Raw genomic sequence first — 20,770 nt, forward strand, 5'->3', positions numbered from 1 at the left:
CAAATGATACATAGTGGCCAAACAGTGGAATTACAACCTACGTGTCCGTCACATGATGCCATTGGGCCCATAGACTTACATTGGGAAAGAGGCGTCCCTCTTTACTCAGTGGATCTTTTCTTTTTTTTGGAGGTAAATCAACTTCCCAGTACGAAACATCATTAGAAGGAGGCTGGAGCAAGGGCTGGAACTTTGGGTTAAAGGAAACGCTAGTGCGCTTGCTATATGTGCCCATGAATGCAAAAGATCACTGAATTGTATTCATGGAAATCAAACATTGTTTTGCTTCATGTACCACTGAGCAACTTTCATAGGAATGAACTGAGCCCACTCTATTACAAACCACCCATACAATGATTAATATGTCGGTTTTGTGAACTGGAACAACTACTTGGTTAGGTAGAGGAAAAATATACACAGCCTATACAGTAGGCTGTCTCCATATATAGTATCTAATGTGTGCCAAGGTCGGGTGCAAATTGTTGGCTACAGACACCTGGGTGCTTGTCTCTGCCATGCTAGACCCCGGTGTTAATAGCTTCACTGGCTATTCTGCTCGGGTGCAAATAGCATGGTTGGCTTCTGACACCTGGGTACTTATAGCAGCTTCCATAACAGAACAAGCTTAATATAAGATTGCCCTTTTATGACCTTATAAAGTTAGGGAATAAGACGGATATTGCAAGCCAGTCAACATTGAAGTAAATCATTTTTTCTAAACACATTTTTTATGGAGTTTGTAAGAACTAAACACAATGTTTTTTTTGGTGATTAACACTGAATGTAAACACAACGTCTGTTTGTTCACACTCTACACGGCACTTTTAAGTTGAAGCAAGCTTGTTAGCAAACAGTTGCCTATATATTAGCACGTCCAACAAACACAGAGCGACATTAGCACTCAGCCGGGGTCGTGCCTCTGGCCACCTGACAAATGTCCAACATTCACTCTTTTAACTCCGTTTAGCTCTGGTCCCTCAGAGCTTCTACGGTCGATTACAGCTGCGAATGAGGCTGATCAGAGCAATGAACTGAAACAAGGCTAATGATCCAAAGACGCAATACGTTATGATTATAAACATGTTGATTAGTGCAGCTTTAAGTCTAATCATTTTTTAATCATTTTGTTCTTTTCGTCTCACTTTGTGGACTAAGTAAGTCAATCCATGGCAGTCAAGGCAAGGCATTTTAAATAATAGCCATTACTGTAAAATGGGTGTTTTATTATGACTACATATGATTCAGAGTGTTCCTGTTCCAATAAGCAATGAGTCATTGAACCTGGTTTTAGTTGACAGCGGACTGATGTGGTGGAAATAATCTCTTCACTGCTTACAGAACAAAATGAAGCAAACAGTGAACATGAAAGTTACATTTTCGTTCCCTTTTTCATGCGGTACTTTAAACCCCCTGATCAACACATGGTGCGTTGTATCAGTAAATGTGCAGTTTCATGAGTGACTCAGGGTCAAGGCAGCTGAAAAAAAAATGATTGTATCTGCTTATATGCTACAATATGACGACATCTGGAGTGGTTATGGGTTTGGTTTCCACTGCCCTTACTGCTATGCTCTGTGCTTGAGCTACTTCACTGAGCATCTGCAACATCTGGCAGAAGAACTTGAAAATGCCTCAGAACAACTCCTTATACAGTATAAACAAACTCACTGAGCAAGTCCGTAGATAAACAAGGTGTAGACCGGAGTCTGAGTGTGAAGGAAGCAGCCGGTCCCAGTGAGACAGGAAAGGAGAACACCCTGCATCTATTTTTGAGGCATCAGTGTCATCAGTCCAGATCTTTTCAAGAGGTATTTTGAGATTTCCTGTCGTTGCGTCATTAAATCAAAATGTCTTCATTTGGAATATTCAAATCAACACTGTCTGTGTTTGGAAAGGAAATGAACATTCCCATTCAATGAGACGCTTTTGATTCAGTCAAATTATATTTATTTTCCTTTGTTAGTACATTGACATTGGCAGATTTTTAGATTCCCATAAATAAACCAACCATGCAGGTCTTTATTATGTGTTTGATACTGATTAAAGGCAATCTAATAACTTCAATTTTTGTGAAAATACATTGCAGAAAAATATCAGTCTGTATTAATGTGCTTTAACTGCACGTGTGTATGTTTTGTGTCATTTGTCCATGGCTTTGATCTGTACACTCCTCCAGCAAGGCATATCATTGTATAACTCCGAGTGTGTTCTCATTTACATGCATTCTGTGTATTTTGCCTTCATGTATTGTATTTGCTACAAAGAGTGTGTGTCTGCAGGTTTGAGTGTCTGCGATTGTGACACAGGCGGTCCCAGAAATCCGAAGCTCACAGGATGCACTCCTCATACAGACAAGTGTCTGTCACTTCTTCATAATATCCTCCGTCACTGTTCTCGGGACTCACAAATGTGTCGCTGTGATCACCTGTGAAACAGAAGTACAGATGAGATCAAAACAGAGAACGGCGAGAAGAAGAGAGACACCAAGTGGGACGGTGGAGGGAAGATTTTCAAAACATGTTCCAGATTTGTCTTTTCTCTCTCCAGCGGCGTGAACGTCTCAGTGGCGGTTGATGAGGAGGAACAGAACGGGACTGTAAACACGCCGCCTCAAACTTTGGCTCAGCAGGCCGCAATCTCAGAGATAATGGTTCCGAGTCAAACTATTTTCAATGGGACGTCTTCACTTTGCACCGTGTGGATCCTTGCATTCACTCCATTATGTCAAATGTTCTATATTGTAGTTCTGCTGGGCCTCGGGGGCGAATGTAAGGCTCTACTTGCTTGCTGATATGCTGAAATGCTTCTGTGAAATTCAGTGAGCGAGAGATAAACTATGGGCCAGATGGATTTCCAAACTAACCGCTTGCTTCCCTCATGTACAAACCATGTCCTTGTGTAACACATTCATATGCATGTGCACGTATGCAAGTATTCATTAATTTGCACATGCCAGCATGCATGTTACTGTGTGTTCTTGTTTTTTGCACAGCTCTCTTAAACCAACCTCATGCTCATCTTACCATCCACTCGCTTACATCCTCAGTATTTTTGTATCCCTTTGTGTGTGTGCCAGTGACTGTGTGTGTGTGTGTGTGTGTGTGTGCTCCCTAACTCTCCCATGAAGAGCGGTAGCTCCTGTAAACTGTATTTCATGGATCAGTGCCACGTCTTTGTTCTCTGTTAGATTTGTCTTATGGAGGCAGAAACATAAAGTCACGCACCCAACTAAATACTAAAACAGAACAGGCAGAAACAAAACCACATGCGCAAAACAATATGCAGACATCCATGCAAGCACAGGTGCAGAAATGAGATTAAGACAGACACACATACACACACATCGCCCACCCATGTGTTAAGGAGATTGAGGGAGTGTGCTGGAATCTGCAGCATTTCTGATGCACATCAGAAAACCGAAACGCTGTTTAGGTATTTTTGTGTCTAGCTGTGTATGAAAAAAATAACGAGGGATTTGTATCAAAGCGCATTAAAACACATCAAAATATAATATAATGTTGTACTTTACTGTAATTATGTGATACCATTTCCACCCGACCCCCAACCATCTCACTGTGTGCAATGAATTTGCAGTGCAGGTCACGCTGCAGAGTAAGGATCAATGCACCAATCCAGAATGAACATTTTAATCATTGTCCATTAAGATATTAAGAGCTGAACACATTCCCACACTCCAGGCTGCTGGGTGAATTTGACCTTTTTACCAGGTTCTGAGTCGGAATAATTAGAAATGGGATGTTTATGAATGTGATAAATTGAAGCCTGGCTGAATCATTATTACATTAAGCACCTCAAACAATCGAATGACCACGACTGTGAACATAGATGCTCTAAGCTGCTCTGATCAATATTTGCATATGACTGTAACAGTAGATCAAATGACAATGTATAAAAGCAAAGGGGTCGCTCATACTGACAAACCCACAGAGAAGTATCACCTGACTGCACTTCCTGTCGGCTCTATAGAGCTTTGAAGCATTGAGAACAACTCAAAAGTTTTGGTTTTACTGCCGACATTAGTTTGCTGCAGTGGTTGGCGGAACTAGACCGCACGCAACAATAGCATATTGTGATGATAAGCAGATGAAAATATCAACGGAAAAAATGTCTTTTGGGAAATATGGCAAATAAATAAATGCATTAACAGCATATTAAATAGCCAAATATCGTGTGACCCATAAGATACTGTATGTTGCAGAGACAACTTCCATTTAAACCTATTCTATACTAATTTCTTCTTCTGACAACTGTGCAAATGTTGTTTTTGAAAGGCTCAGCGCCAACAAATAGATTGAAGCAGAATATATTGTTTCGTAAATTTATCTCCTTTCAATAAATTACTTTTGGACTGAAGACTGAGACAGTTACAGAGACCAGGAGCACCGCGGCACTGGTGTGTGTGTGTGTGTTTAAGAGAGACAGAGAGAGGGGAAGAGGAGGACTATTGCAAGCAAGTTGGTAAATAAAGACACCAGATTATAACTACTATTGGGTCCCTGAATGCAGCGCAAATTCTCATTTTCTTAAATTAGTCATTGATTATGTTCCGGCATAACATCTAATGGTTTAGGAAAAAATTGGCCAGAGGCCAAACCTACATGCCGACCCCTGCTTTACTGTTTTGCATCAGTTTTACTGCTCTCCTTTCTTCAGCAGGCAGCGGTTTTCATTGAAAAAGCTTTAAAAAACCAACTGGACGCTTCCTGTCCAGCACCAAACAGCATTCATTACACCTCTATATGAATGACACCGAATATGTATAAAGCCACCTGTTTGCTAACACATTCGTCACATCAACTGTATAAGATGATATCACGTCAGCGTTGTGTGTCCATCTTGTTACGCTGCCCACGGAGGAAAAAATGAAACGAATGCCGTTTTAAGAGTGGTTTTAACAATTAAAGTCAACTATGAGTTTCAAGGAGCACAGCAGTAAGAAAAACAAAAATAACAAATAAAGAGTTCAAGGGTCCTTTCACACCTACCTTGTTTGGAACCGTTCAGTTTATTCCGAACCAAAAGTACAAGTAAAAATATCACCTGGTGTGAAGCTATGCAACGTGAAACCCAAACTAACCGCATCAAATGTACACAATAAAATTCTGTCAAGCTTTATATAACAAATACAATACACCCGCCTCAATTACTATTGGATAATGCTGCAAAACGTGCACGCTTCAGTACTCTATGTCGTGGTGTGTGACGACGTGTCTGTTTGAGGGCATGTGTGTATGCTCACAGTACATCACCTTATCTTGACTGTGTGTTCTGGCCGACTGACAGTGCAGAACAGCGTCATGGATGGTGGAGAAGAGACAGGACTTTGTCACTTTTTCGCTAAAGAAACCTCCAGTCTGCAGGTTGTCCACCACACCAGCTGGAAAGAGAGAGAGAAGGGTGAGTTGTCATTCCTGGCTGTGTAAATATTCTTTGCAGTTCCCTTTGCTAGCCCAAACACTCAAAATTGAACTATTCTTCTCATTACAGGCTATCGACCTAGTACAGGCTAATTAGAGCTGCTGATCCTCTGAAATAAACTGGACACGAGCACTGTGGTTGTGAGATAGATGTGTGGGCTTCTATGTAATAATAACCAAAAAGAGAAGGAGCTTTATTATAGTAAAAACAAAACCGTTCCCGCCAGATATCAGTATTTTCTCTTTTAGCTGTTCTTAGGACTCACTATAACCTTCTCATGACCCAATATTGGATATCAAACCAGACATAGCAAACCCGGAATAGTGTTTCCTGGAAAACATACCAGCTACTGGCTGAACTACTTCCGTCACAGAAATGTTACACAACATTAGCAAAAGGCTAAAACAACATATTGTGTTGTTGAATGAATTTAAACTGTGTGTGGCTAAGCGGGCTGGAATGTAAAAATACATCACGTGTGAGTTACAGTATGTGGGACAAAGAAAACATTTAGCTGACAAACTGTCAGTCTACCACAGAAGATCTCAAAGTTTCCTACTGCTTAAGGCAAGTTATATTTAAAAGTGTTTGAATGCCACTCGGAATAAAGTTTTACAAACTTTACAACAACCAAAATTGAAGAAATCAAATATCATGTTTTAAGCCCTTCCTGTACAAACTACACCTCGCCAGTCATACGGACAGCTGTAAACAGTAGCATAGCCGCTCTGGCGATGGTCTCCAAGAGATTTGTTAACGTTTCTTATTAATTTCATTAAAAAAAGAAAAATCTATTTGATTATTTTCTAGTGATGTAGAGGGACTTACTCAAGCAGCCAGCGAGAACCACCTCTATACAAACTTCCCCATAGTCCCTCCGGATCTGAAACAGAACACAGACGCACCGAGCTAAGGTCAGACGGGGATCATTTCATTAGTCCGACAATTCAATTTACAGAAATTGAATGTCAGAGGAGCTAAATGATAACAAAAGTGATAGATGTATGGAGGAAAGCTCTAGTTGTTGCACCAAGAGATGAGAAAAGGAAAGTTACAAGAGTTGGTTAAACAAGAAGAAATATAGACAACAAAAATAAAAGGATCAGAATCAATAATCTTGTATTTGCCTTATTATCCTGAAGCCAGTTCTTTTTTTTAAATCTAATTCTGGGGATTGGTTTCATTAATAGCAATGAACTGTCTGCCAGCTTTTTTCTTTAAAAGAGCAATTTATATCAAATTTATGACACAAATGTAGAAATTCTTTATAGTAACCGGTTAATGTTGTCGAAATATTAAGATACACAACATTTAGATTTGTAGAGCAACAAAACTTGTAGAAACTAATGCACATATACAAGAGGTAGAATTCCTAATGTGTGCAAGTTACTTTGACTTTGATTGAATATGTCCCCTCCTGTCTTTGCACATGTGTATGTACAGGTGTAAATGTCATATACGTACGCTGCGTAGCGTCTTCACTCCCACAGTATCCAGGAAGTTGACTGGGCTGAGGTCGAGGATGATGGCTCTGGGGAGTGAGGGGTCGGGCTCAGCGTCCATCTCAATGATGGCAATCTCCCTCTGCGCTTCCTTCTCTGGCCCCCCCTCCTGTAAAGGAGGAGACATGACATTCAAATGTTACGCTTTTAGACGTTGAACTGCGATCAAAGGTCATCGCATTACCAGGAATTAAAATGAACGTCACGGTTTAGGGTCAGAAATGTTTGAATATTTATTTTCTTATATTTCTGTTTGACTAACAAAAATACTTTTGTTTAAAAAGACGATTCTAATTGCATCATTTACAGTAACTATGTCTCTGGTCGTCCTCACCATGTCCACTGCGTTCCTCTTGGCAGCTTCCTTGGCATTTTTCTTCTCGTGCCTCTTCCTTTTGGCCTCTAGTTTCTTCTTTGCTGACAGGAGTTTGGTAATGTCAATGCCAGACTAAAAGAAACAAAAAGACAACCACAGATGGTAACGGTGAAGCTCACGTCAAATCTTGCTTCCTCCTGAGGAATCCACCATGACTGCGATGAACCACTACTTCTTCTATTCTTCTGTGACTCTCTTTTATCTTAAGAAAAAAACAGAAGTCAGTCCAGGTTATCAAATTCCTCAAAAAAAACAAAACAACATAAACCCGCGGAGAAGGTCTTGCTTGTCTATACAACTGTATGAGACACAAAGTCTTACTTTCTCAGGAAGCTTGGTTCTTTCGCTTGAGGGTGTTTTTATAAAGTTAACATGAAATTAACTGTTGAAGTTTGTGTTCTTGCGTTCCACAACTAAAGAACACGAGTGAATCAAACCTTTTCAGACTCTAAGTTGTCCTAAAGCATGAAACAAAATGGTAGGCCTCAAATCTGTTTGTTTTTTAACTTAAATGCTGATAATTTATATTTTCTAACAATTTGTAATCCTAATTTAGGCCAAATAATAAAAGAAATATGGCATTTTTGCAATGCTGTTAGGCATGGAAACTTGGTCAGGCTTATTCTGTATATTTTGGGTTAAATTGGCACGTAATCAGACCTGTGACTGATCCACAAAAATGCAATTACAACGACGTATAGCTCTAACAAAAATACTGTACTGTATGCATAACAGGCCAAGAACAATTCAGTCAATAGCACAGCGGCATATAGTTTTAGCTGCCAGAGTAAAATCAGTCAGTGTGAATTTGAAGGATTAGTTCACAATTTTTCAAGTCCGTCTTAAAACAATCTTGATGTGACTTAAGATTTGTCTTACTCCCACAGCTGAAGCCTCATATTAACTGTAATCTTAATAAAAAGAGGGCTGTGGACTTTGTTCCCAATCACCTGCATTGAAAACTCTTCATGGTTCTTTTAAGGGCCAGTGTGAACTGGAGTACAGTTAGTAAAACCTGTATCAGAGTACATTGGGAAGCCGGGTATTGTTTTAAGACAGACTTGAACAATTGTGAACCTATCCTGTGTGACAAGAGAAAACCTGTTTTCACATTGGGATCAGCAAATACCAAGGGCATCACTCAGCATCATAATCATTGTGTTACAGGGCTGCGCCTGCTAATATAGTGAACAGATGGGCATACCTGTGAGTAAATAAAACAAATACCAAGTGAAATAAAATAGAATGAAGGAGAACTGCAAAATAAATGAAATAAGAGGGGTGGGGGTTGAAATGATGCCTTTAGAGTCAAACACACACATTATTCATAGAAAGATACATTTAACGCACACGTACACACTGTTCCTACCGCACTATTGTTTACATGCAAATCATTCAAGACTTGAAATGTAGAAGAAACTCTGGAGCTTTCCAGTCGTTGAATTAAGTCACTTAGATCATTGGGTACGTGGTTTATCAGTGGCTGTCACACATTTATGAAGCTGTTCTCATTTCCTTTTATTTTGGCACTAAGTCTTTCCATGTGTAGTACTCTGAAACTCTTGACTCAAATTAGATATTATGCATTTTCTTGCTCGAAAAATAAGTTTCTCAAGAAAGAGATCTTTGAGAGTCTAAGCCTTCTGCTCTGGACGGCAGTGTTTTTGTGATTTTAATCCCACGAATACAATGTCTCCCTGGCAATTGCAAAGTGGATCAGAATTCGATAGCAGCCATTCGTGTCTTCCTACTTCTCCAAAAACAAAATTGATAGCTATTAGCATCTCAAAAGCACAGCTTAGGAGTTTCTAGGACATTTGAACTCATCAAGACATTATAATAGGATGATCGGAACGATAACTCGTGCAAAAACACTATATGAGTTACTTCTAAAAACCTTTCTTGCTGCATGACATTACTGGTTCGTGCAATTACAGCATTAGTCTCCCCTTACATAAGTGCAACCCATCAGCTTAATCGCTACCGGTGAGCACAGCCAGTAAGTGATCCCATATTTCCCCAGCAACTTTCACGATTTCTTGGAAAGTGATCCCCAAATTTGAGTTGTCTGCACGCCACAGTGACCGGTCGAGTATAAAAGCTCTTATCATCCAGATGGAAAATTACCATAATTCATCTGGTGGCAATTTCTCACCTTGTAAACAGACACGCAGCCTCTGCCAGTCAACAACAGCTCTATGAAAGATTATTTGTGCATCAAAGATAAGCAAGAAAAGAGCGACCCTGTGGCTTTGACATGCTGACATTTTAATGAATGAGCCGCTCCATTATCTCCCTCCCGTATTCAAGCTCTGCCTCTCACCCTCCCTCCATCTTTTGTCATCTATTTTTCTACCTTCCCTCAATCCGTCTTCCCATTTCCCCCCAAAGAGACGTGACAGAGGAGAAGGAGGAGGAGGAGGAGGAGGAGGGGGGTTCAAACAAAAGTTTATCGGAAGAAAGGAGAGGAGAAAATGGTGGGATGACATTTCGAACAATGTCTGTCACGGTCGTGATGTGTGAATTGGTGAAATGGCGGGTCAGTTATTAGTGTGTCAGAAATAATGTTTGCAAGAGAGGAGTTAATTGCACGGAAATTGTGACAAAAGGGATTGTTGCTGGAGGTGGTTGTTTCTTTTTCTCTTTGTGTGTGTGTGTGTGTGTGTGTAGCTATGGTGTGTTTATCTGTATGTTCATATAAATTGGGGCTTGTGTTTCCATTATGGTGTTTGTATGTCTGATACTGTTTCTTGGGGGGTCCACATTAATATATCAATGTGCATTAATATTCTTGTGTTTGTTTTCTGATGCGGGCACTATCTTTGTGAGGACTAATTTTACTTTTAGACCTTTAGTGTGAGGACATTTCATAAGTCTGCACTTCTTTAAAGAGCTGTTAAGGATTAAGACCTGGCTTTAGGGGCCGGGTAAGGTTAAAGGTAGGTTAAGGGTGTGTGTTTGTCCTCACCTTCTCTCCAAGTGCTTCTTGGTACATCTCAGCATTGGCGAAGTAGAGGGTGGCAGAGGAACGGAAGATCAGAATACCTGGCACCCGCTTCAGCTGAAACCAATCGCTCAGTTAGTGAGTTCATCAATTAAACAGGCTTTGAGCTAAATGCTAACGTCAGCATGCTGGCATGGTCACGATGTCGGTGCTAACGTACTGATGTTTAGCAGGTATTATGTTTAATGTATTCACCATCGTGGTGTAGCGTGTTACGTTCACAAAGTTATTACAGTTCATCTTGAGAGGGACATGAATGGGTGTACCAAATGTAGAGCAAACCATCCAATAGTTGTTTATCTGGCTTTAAAATATATATTTTGGCTTTCACAAATCTTACTTTGTACACAATACTAGAACACAAAGTTATACACCAATTCACTAGGGTTACACCAATAATTATTGTATAATAATAATATATATATATATACACAGTATAATTATGGTAAAGTGGAGCATGTGTACATAACATATATTTAACTGTTGGCTATAATGTCAGGGACAAGAACCTGAGGTGTGCTTTATAAACTGCTCATTTCAAAGACATCACAGACGGTGTTTTAGGCTACTGACATTAGTCACATTTGCATTTATTATTCCATTCATCTCTAGACCAGTACCCGATTTCAAGTTATTTAAATTGAATGTGCCATACCTGATCGTAGTCCTCCAGTGGCCTGTAAATGTCAGTGTCTGGGACCTGCCCTAATATGGAGTATTTAGGTCTGAAATACACACAAAACATAGAACGGCATTAACAATTTGTCATACTTTGTGTTTGGATATGGTCTGCAAGAGAAGGACTGAATTCATTGTTTGGTGTGGTGATTGATGGTTTAATTTCCACACTGTGTGTGTATAGTAGTGTATAATTAGGGGTGTGAGTGGCACTGTATTCCTACAGCTGTGTCCTGAAGATGACGGTGAGCATGGAGAAACCGATGGCAGCAGCCAGTCCCAGGTCAGGGTTTAATAGCAAGGTGAGGATGAAAGTGACCACCCAGATCACCTGGAGATAGAGAAAGAGAGTGATGGTGGTAAAGCAAGACAATAAGTCGAGCGACCATTAAATGAAGCAGGGGTAAAAGTGTTGCAACTTTGCTATTGTTAGATGCTGGAAATGTGAAGTTTGACTTGATTGTGGCACCACAGGGAAGGCCGTTACTTAAATCCTCAAAGTGGCCTAATCAGTTTAAGCATATGAGTCAGCCTCAGGTTTATTTCATCAGCTATATGGACTTATACTGCCTTCGCACGGTCGGCAGAATGGGAAAACATTCCATTTTTTCAACTTTTGAAGTGTTCACGCATTATTTCCATGGGTTTCAAGATGTCTATCCCTGTTGCTAGCTTTGCTCTCACGCTAGCCTAAATTAGCTATTTTTATCGTGTTACATATTTCTGCACAAGTGAAACATGACAAACCAAACAAACAGTGTATAGCGCCTTTTTAATTAGTTTTTCTTAACATTCAACATGTAAAGTTTAGCATGTTAGCAGTAGCATGTTAACATAGCATTAGCCTGTTGACATAGCATGTTAACGAGCTAACTTTGTGGGTCAGAATGATATTTTACCTTTATGTCAAATTACAGCAAAGGCTGATAGTAACTTGGTCATTTTAATCTGTCGTACTTATTTATTTTTTCATTTACTGTGTCACTTTTGGGCACCCTTAAGAGGTAGCTGTGTTGCTTTTCAGTCATTAAATGAAAATTTCAGTACAAAATTTAACCAGCAGCTTTAGTATAGTGAGTTATGTAAGGAAAGTGAGTTATGCAAAGTTTAGCTTTCTAGCAGTTTACATGCACACAGTTAGGCTAGAGAGAGTCACATCACATCACTAGTAACATGCTAATATTTAGCTATCATGCTAACACTATCGAGTCCCACTACAACTGGCTGTGAGCAATAGTCTCTGAGAATAGGAGAGGCTGACAGGAAATGAGCATCAGTTTTAGGAGTTTCTTGTGCTGGAGAAGTTTTCATGAAGAATTCACTGTTTATCTGTTTATCTTTATGTCACAAATAGCTTGTGAAGATCTGGGATTTAAAATAATATTTAATCTGTATAGAAAAATAAATGGATATGTCAGTGCAGTACATCCTGTTTCCAAAACATTAAAGATTTCCTTACCTATAGTTTTTAGTACACTCACCATGTCTATTTTGTTGCTCCTCCACAGTACAGGGATATCCATGAATTGCTTCATCATGCCATGGAGGTTGACAAAGATGATGGCGGCCAGCACTGCCTGCAAAGCGATTCAAGTATAATATAGTTTATATGGAGAGCTCCAGTTTTGAGGCCAAAAACATGAAGATGAGTTAGTTAGTTTGAGATAAACCTCTCATGCTGGATGTGAAAGTGTTATGTGCTCTCGTTAAATAGGCTGCAAAGAGTGGTCAGACCTGAATGGCAGTGTTTACAGTCACAATATTCATATCATTACTTTGCTTTACAGCCTCTGATTCATTGCTTTCAATGTTTTAATCATTTTTTTTTTTAAAAAGTAGCCAGATGCTTTAGTATGAAGCTGAAGTAGTATCTGTTGTTGGCCTTACAGCAACACAATCTCAGTTGTTGTCTATATTTTGAGGAGGGTGGTTCACAATTTAACAAAAAACATTCACAGTGTGTGCTTATGCTTGTGCACAGATGTGAAGGTTTTCAAACACACACACACACACACACACACACACACACACACACACACACACACACACACACACACACACACACACACACACACACACACACACACACACACACACACACACACACACACACACACACAGTACCTTCGGCAAATCTTCAAAGAGAGTTCCAATCCAGAGCGTGATGAAAAGGATAACTATTGCTGATAGAGCACCAGCAACCTGCAGTGAAGAGAGAGAGAGAAGATAGAGGCATGATGAATGAAAATCAGGAGAGAGAGAGAGAGAGAGAGATCAGAGGAAGAGAGTGAAAGAAAAAGAAGAGGAAAAGATGAATGATGAAGTGATTATTAAAGAGAATTGGTACATGATTATGAGAGGAGTCAAGGCACCGTCAGTTAAAGCCTCTCCTCTCCTCTGTAATGGGCCCGAGCTGACTGATGGTGTTGTCAGACTAAATCGGTTTAGCCTCTCAGCCAATCTGTTTGTGTAGGTGGACTTCAACGATGTGAGCGAAAATCGATTGCCTAAGTGTTTTTTAATGACGCCACTTCAGAGTGACGTTAATTATGACCGTTTTTTACACATCGTTTAACCTTTAAGATGGCCCAGTTTAGTCACTATGGGCAGAGTGAAGCGTTGGGATGAAAATACTGATCTGAATAATTACCTCATGAAACAGCCTGGTTAAGTTAAAACAAGGCATCAAAACCAATAAGCATTTTTCTAAATGGTGCTAAAATGGTGTTCAGCTGTTTGGAATAATCACACGAGAAGCCACAAATATCATATAAACTAAATAAGAAGCACAGTTAAGTACAGAAGTATAAAGTATACATACAAGTATACATTTGACTTTATAGTGGTGCATCAGTAGCAGGAAGAGTACTGGGTAGTGGGCTAATAGAAGGCTACATTACGTTGATCATAAAAGCAGCGCAACAGATGTCTGATGCGTTACATTTTCTTTTCATGACAGGTGTGTTGATAATGAATTCGTTTTTTTAGGGAAAGTACTGCCACTTTGTTATAGCACAACATAAGATACGACATCAGTATTAACATTCATACAGTAGATATTTTAAATATGCAGTAAAATATGCAGTCCACTCACCATTCAAGGGTAAGCTAAAAAAATACATCACATTTGTAAATGTGGTTTAGTGGTTTAGCCATGTAGATTGTTTTGATTTGGGGGGTTTTCTGCATTGATACTAGGAGGGGAAAGTGTGAAAATATAGGACTTACTTTGTGAAATGACCCTTTAAAATCCAACTATCCCGTTCATTTTGTAAAATGTAGTAGTCTCAAACTAAACCTTCTTTGCTCACTGATTTCTAGAATCATTGTAATGGTAAAATATATGCTGATGTGCGTATAACGTTTAAACAAACAATGTAATCAGCTAGGCCCGTATAACAGTGTAAAGACAATGTTCGTGTGCTTTCGTTCACCTAACATGAACTCACCATGACTTGTCCTTTCTAAGAAACATGACTCATCAGAAACATGACAGTTTGCAGAAGGCAAAAGCGGAACCAGCGCCTTGTAGAAACAACACCTCGGTAACACCTTTGAGATGGAAGGTACCTAGATGCAGCGAAACGCGCTGGACATGGTCTCTAAGTGTATAAATATTCTGTACGTGCAACTGTTCTTTGAAGTCACTTCCACAGACTCTGCAATACGTATCTGTGAAACTGTTCTCCGCTTGCGCAAGCTAATAAATTGACTCTTACTACTTTGAGTATTCATCAGACTCTGTTTATTTAAACAACTCTTATCCCGCATCTGCATAGAAATATTCCACAACATCATACTAAATGCTCTCTGCACAGAGATAAAGGCACGCTAACGATGTATCACTCAAGGCCAGTTCAGCAGGATAATGTCCACTCATACCAACCTGAGTCTTCCCGCCTGTGCTCTCCTGAACCATGGTGCGAGACATGGAGCAGCTGATGGCGAAACACTGGAAGATTCCTCCAATGGAGTTACTCAGACCCAGCGCGATTAGTTCCTGAAACAAGGAAACTCAGACTATTATATATCTATCTATTTATATCAACTTTAAAAGAGCAGTTCATCCTGGATTCCCTCCATCACCTCCCCACCTGGTTGCTGTCCACCTTGTATCCATATTTTAGGGCAAAGATTCGTCCCAGTGAGATGGCGATGCCGTAGCCAACCACCGCCAGAGCGAAGGCATCCCCGATCACCTGACCAAACAGAGAGGCAGTTGGGAGAACGGGCGGCTGGAGGCTGGTAGTCATGGACAAAGTGGAATACATCGCCCATTACAAACACTTTCACTCTTCACATGTGTAAACGCACATTCCTGTATGATTGGTGTGTGTGTGTGTGTGTGTGTGTGTGTGAGTTTCTCACCCCGAGGGAATCAGTCCCACCACATCCACTCCATATCTGTCCGCCAAGTTAACTTGCCAGGAGATGACTGTAGCAATTACAACCTGGAGAAACAGATAATAAGAGATGTATTAGTGGGTTTAAGTGTTGTGGTGTGTCTCTTTCTAAGGAATTAACATTCCATAGAGTATATTACAAGCGCATATACCACTGTATACTCACACCAAGCAGCTCCACGGGTATAGGAACAGGTAGTTTTTTACTCAAGTATGAGTTGAGCTCCTTAACGAGGATGAGGCCGATTATAGCGACGATACTGACCACAAGAGTACCGATGTTTGTCTTCGGAAGGAGGTAGCATATCTCCAACACAGTCTGCAATGGAAGAAATAATATCATTGTTGCTTAAATGCTTATAGGAGGAAGCATGAGTGAGAGAAGTAGTACAACAAGACCGTCAGCGGGCCGGAGAAGTTAAATTCTCTGACTTGTAGAAATCACTCAGGACAGTCCAAAATTCAAATATGCTTGGGAAATAATTATGACTTTCAGCATTACTCTTTAAAATAGATTAAAAAAAACATGTAGAAGCCAGCAGGTGTTGATGACTGGGTGTTTTCCTCACATATATCAATGACAAGGGTCCACTGTATCTCACAGGGCTGATGCCAAAGGTGTATTTGAGCTGGGACACGATGACGTGGATGGCAGCGCCTGTGGTGTAACCTCGGACCAGCGGCTCAGACAGGTAGGTCACAACGAAACCAAACTGGACTAGACCGAGCAGAATCTGCGTACATATGGAAAGAAACATGGAGCTTCGCATTAACAAGAGGGGAGAACAAACAGGGACACAGCAGCCATGCTGTCATAGCTAATAATATCCAGTTGTAACGTATTTTATTTCATTCATTGGCGTATTTCTTGCTATAGCAGCATGTGCCTATTGATAGTGATGACAGCATTCTGTGCCATACCCAATGGGAGGATTACTCCCAAATATTTGACTTCCAGTAACTCTAATTCACCTGAAATAATCCAGACAAGAAGGTGACGGCTGCAGCCACTCTGACCCTCTCTGCATCCCGGGGGATGATGTCGACTACACTGGTGTTGGTCACATTGTCCCATGTCATAAAGTCGGAGTCTGGAGCTAATCGCTCAGTCACCCCTCCTACCATCACACTCAACACGGCAAATGTTCCTAAAGAAGGGAGACAGAGACATCAACACATATTTTTGTTGGACATTAAACATCATATCGGATATTCTGAGAGACATCTTTCTCAACGCCACCTTGGTACTAAAGCCCAAAGTGGTAACATTTGTAACTATTTGGGTTATTTTACTCTTCATTATTTCACTGGTAAGGTAAAAGCCTGTGTACATAAAAACTTTGGGGAGAAAGTTAATGACTCCCAAGGTACATTTCAACAAAGACACCTCCAATAAGGAAGTTTAAAAATGCTGTTACATGCACCGGTAACAGTGTGTGGAAGCCAAAGGTTGAGATGTTGAAATGTTAAATCTGTTTACTTTTGTGAAAATTGATGAATTTGAAGAAGATGAATATAAGTTTGGCGCTGTTTTGTTCACAAATTCAACGTGAAAATTGTTTTGAATTTGCTGCCGCTCTAATCCAGGCCTTTAATAACTGGCTTCTTCTCCATGGCATTGGTGGCAGAGGTTCAGGAATATTGTCGTATTTAGACAAGTCCGCCACGCCAAACAACAAAACATGATGTCTCAGGACAAAAGTTGAAATAATTAAAACTGGTGGCCATGACACAAACGTTTTTGGGACTGCAGAATGGGGAGAGCACTTCCAGAACCAGTTCACATCCGATTGAAGTCATCAGGTTTTTAGCTCCTGCTATATTACTTTTTTCATACTATCCACACAATGAATTAATCCCCCCTTGTCAAAATGACTAGTGTGCAGACACAGCAAGTACAAACCGATTGAGATGTGCTTGGAAGTGCCAAAGATGAAGTAGAGGAGGACCGGATAGAAGGAGGAGTAAAGTCCAAAGACTGCAGGAACAGAGGCCAGCAGGGCATAGGCCATACCTGTAGTGATAGCAGAGGATATGATTTCCAACAATACAGTAACAATTAGAAAACAGCTAAAAGCAAGGAAGATATTGAGTCATGCAAAACCTGCAGATTACCATTTAAAATAAACAAATTACAACATCTCTTCCTTTATAACTTCTACAGTTAAATTACATGAATAAACATTGTGAACATTATATTTTAAATACTTTAACATTTAAAAAAATCAATTTAATAGCAATGTCTCCTCTATTTAAAGTCTGTGTGTTAATGTTACTACCTTATCTTTAGAATCTCAATCATATCCATAACATGAACTACTCTCACAGAGTTTTGTTGAGCTGACACGTGGAGAACAGAGATGAAGAGTGTCAGTTCAATGGAAAAGAGACGGCAAGCTGGTTTGTAATTAAGGATTTAGAAAGTCACTCGTGCTGATTAACGGGGCTCAGCGGGCGGATGTACCGCTCCACCAGAAACATCTCTATATGCACTCATAACAACATTCTTATGACGTCTTAGCTCTGATGGTGGTTGGTTAAAATTGTTTTTGATATTGGCGTGGGGAAAAAACAATCGTCAATCATCCATTCAGCTGTCGATATACGATCTGATGGCCTGAACTGATCTTCTAAACCTCCATCCTCACCCTGCGGAAGCTGCATGATCCCCACACTGATTCCAGAAATCAGGTCACCCAGGGCGTTTTCTCTGATGGAGTAACGAGGCAGCCATGACACAACAGGAACGCTACCCAGCAGGCAGCTCTTCAACCTGGGACCAGAACACCTGAGTGTGTGTGTCAGAGAGACAGACAAGAGAAAGAGAAGGTCCTGTGATCATCAGGGGACTCACTCAACAGTATTCTTAATTTGGATAGACGTGACTCGCTGAGTTTTTTTCTAAGCCTCAGACTTTTCCTCAGACGTTTGTGTAGCTCTGTTTTATCTCTCTATATATTTCAACATTTGTTGACTTTATAAAAGGTACTTTGGCCAAACGTTTGCACACCCCTCTACGGCTGTTCTAAGAAGATAATCAGTAGATAAAGCAGGAGTTATTGTCGTATGACAGACTGAGCGGAAATTGTTCTTTTGATTTAGTTTGTGTAATCGTGGGCCAGATGTTCTAACTTGAACTAAGATATTCAAGTAGACCACAGTAAGAATTTATTCAGAGAGTAATTGCTGTATGCTTTGTGCCTGAATAAACTAGACAGGAAATGTCTGATTATGTAGAGAAAAATCAGTTGAGATGCACGATCAGACGTGGGGATCTTTACCTCATTGACTTTTTGATCTTCTCAGACAGAGATGGCTTTGAGTCTGACTTTTTTGCCATCTCATCCACTGCTTCTTCGTCCAGGATCTCCCTGTGCACGCTGTAGCCCATCCGTCTCCTCTCGGCCATGGCTTCAACGGGCTGTAACATCAACAGAAAGCTAACTTCTCTTCTCGCAAATGCATTTCGGCAGAAAATCTATTCCTTGTATTTTTCAAACATTATTGCCCAAATGCTGCCATTGTAATTTCAACAGTGTTTCCATTTTGAAATTAATGAATTTTTTTTATTTTTTTGTAAAAGACCTAAAAATAAATTTTAAAAAAGTGTAACATATTACTACATCTATAAGATCTTAATTTAATTCTTGTTTTCGCACATAAACAGCTGTAACACATTGGATAATAATTACCTTGTGTTCCGGCCGTATTAGAAAAATCTTTTATTATATTGAAAAGATGTCTTTTACAAAAAGCCCAGAACCTTCTGAAGCCCTGAGATGAAGCGTGCGAGTTCAATGTCGGTTTACAGAGGAGTGATATACTGTTGAGTGTTCTATGCTGATGTCTTTTATCCGTTTTTTTCCAGTTCAGAGGAAATAGATCCAAGTCCAAGTCTATTGCTGGTCAAGGTTGTAATGAAAATCTTCCATCTAAATTAAAAAAGACGGCACATCCCTCTTCATGAGGAATTAATCCTCTCTGTGTGAAGTGGTCCCCGGGCTTCAAATTGAATCTGGTTTAGAGTTTTCCACCAGATAAAAGTACCAAAACGACAAGTCGTGATTGCTTTTTGTTGCAGCCAACAGATGAAGGTACGGTTTTGTTTTCGAAATCCACGGCAGGAGAGGATTCTCTGACAAAATAGGTAGATAGATAACTTCCTCTTTGTCTCCTCTCTCCCTCAGTTGTCTGCGGGTGAGACGGTCATGCTGTGGCTCCTCTGCTGTTCCTTGAGACATTGAAGGGAAACCGAGGTATTTGATATTGTTGTCGAGGGAGAGGGCAAAGTTCTAATGTGCAGCTGTACTGTCGGGGTGGTAACAAAAGTGGCAGAAATTAGAGATGACCCGCATGTTTGAACATTTACAGAGTGAGGTCACTGTTTTTGTAATGATTGTCACATCTTTTAAACGTGAATTGACCTTACAGGAATACAGCATGCTATAAATACATACAGGAAACTAAACAAATGATGAATGCAGACAAAAGTGTAGAATATACAGTGGTATACTCAGTGGTCTTTGACATGTCTGTGTGTTTTATGTCATATGTCTTATCATGATTGTGATTAGATTAGTCAGCCATTTCAGCTCTGTCAGGGTTCTAATCATGATCACACTAGAATGAATGGGAGGGCTTAATCTTTGGACAAACAGATACCGGTTAACTTAGCGGGACGAACAATATGCTTTTGTAAAGACAAATGTGTTTTATAGCTCGATCAACAGACATTTATGTTTTCATTGTTTAGTCACACCTTTGTGAAAACCCCAAGATACGAAACCCATAAGTCAGTGGCTTGAAACCATCTACTGCTGACAGCGTATTGTTAAAAACAATACATGTTCAACCAAAAAAAGATTTATGAATAACAAATTAAGATTAAGTAAATAATACATTGTATTTGTGTATTTGTATTGTATAATACATTACATAAAAAGGATATTTAATTTTAGCCAGCAATAACAATCTTGAACTAAAAGCAGCAAATTGATTGTGATGTCTGTGGAACTGTAACGTTGCATTGGTTAAAGATCGCATTGTGTTTTTTGATTTTTTAATTAGCCCTTATTTGGACAGGTAATCTCATAAACTTGGTGGCCACAGGCGGCCCACCTACAGGGGATATTTGCTGGCCACGGTCACTTTATGTGGCCACGAGCCATGGTTAATGTCAAACCCGGAAGTGGAATCCTCATTAGTTAAGTTTCCTTTGATTTGGCTCTTTTCAGAAGTCAGAGTGTTTGAGACATATCAATGTACCAGCAAACTTTAAGTAACGTTTAGGTAACTCACCAGAATAATCGAAAACGCCCTGACCACATGTTCCCTCTCAACAGCCAGTTTAGTAGTCTTCTCTCCCTGA

General features: G+C 40.0%; 1 protein-coding gene across 1 annotated transcript; it reads right to left on the reverse strand.

Moving 5' to 3' along the window:
- Positions 1-5,198: 5,198 nt before the first annotated feature.
- Positions 5,199-18,811, reverse strand: slc26a6.2 (solute carrier family 26 member 6, tandem duplicate 2; the record flags this gene model as incomplete). Its single annotated transcript, XM_079176800.1, has 18 exons — positions 5,199-5,398; positions 6,268-6,322; positions 6,904-7,050; positions 7,276-7,389; positions 10,286-10,378; positions 10,977-11,046; positions 11,224-11,330; positions 12,481-12,576; positions 13,124-13,201; positions 14,886-14,999; positions 15,094-15,241; positions 15,368-15,450; positions 15,569-15,721; positions 15,972-16,136; positions 16,375-16,550; positions 17,306-17,416; positions 18,051-18,190; positions 18,684-18,811. 18 exons carry the CDS (start codon positions 18,809-18,811, stop codon positions 5,199-5,201), a joined length of 2,178 nt encoding a protein of 725 aa, XP_079032926.1.
- Positions 18,812-20,770: the final 1,959 nt, after the last annotated feature.

Source organism: Pholis gunnellus (genome assembly GCF_910591455.1).
Source record: "Pholis gunnellus genome assembly, chromosome: 2".
Classification (NCBI taxonomy): Eukaryota; Metazoa; Chordata; class Actinopteri; order Perciformes; family Pholidae; genus Pholis; species Pholis gunnellus.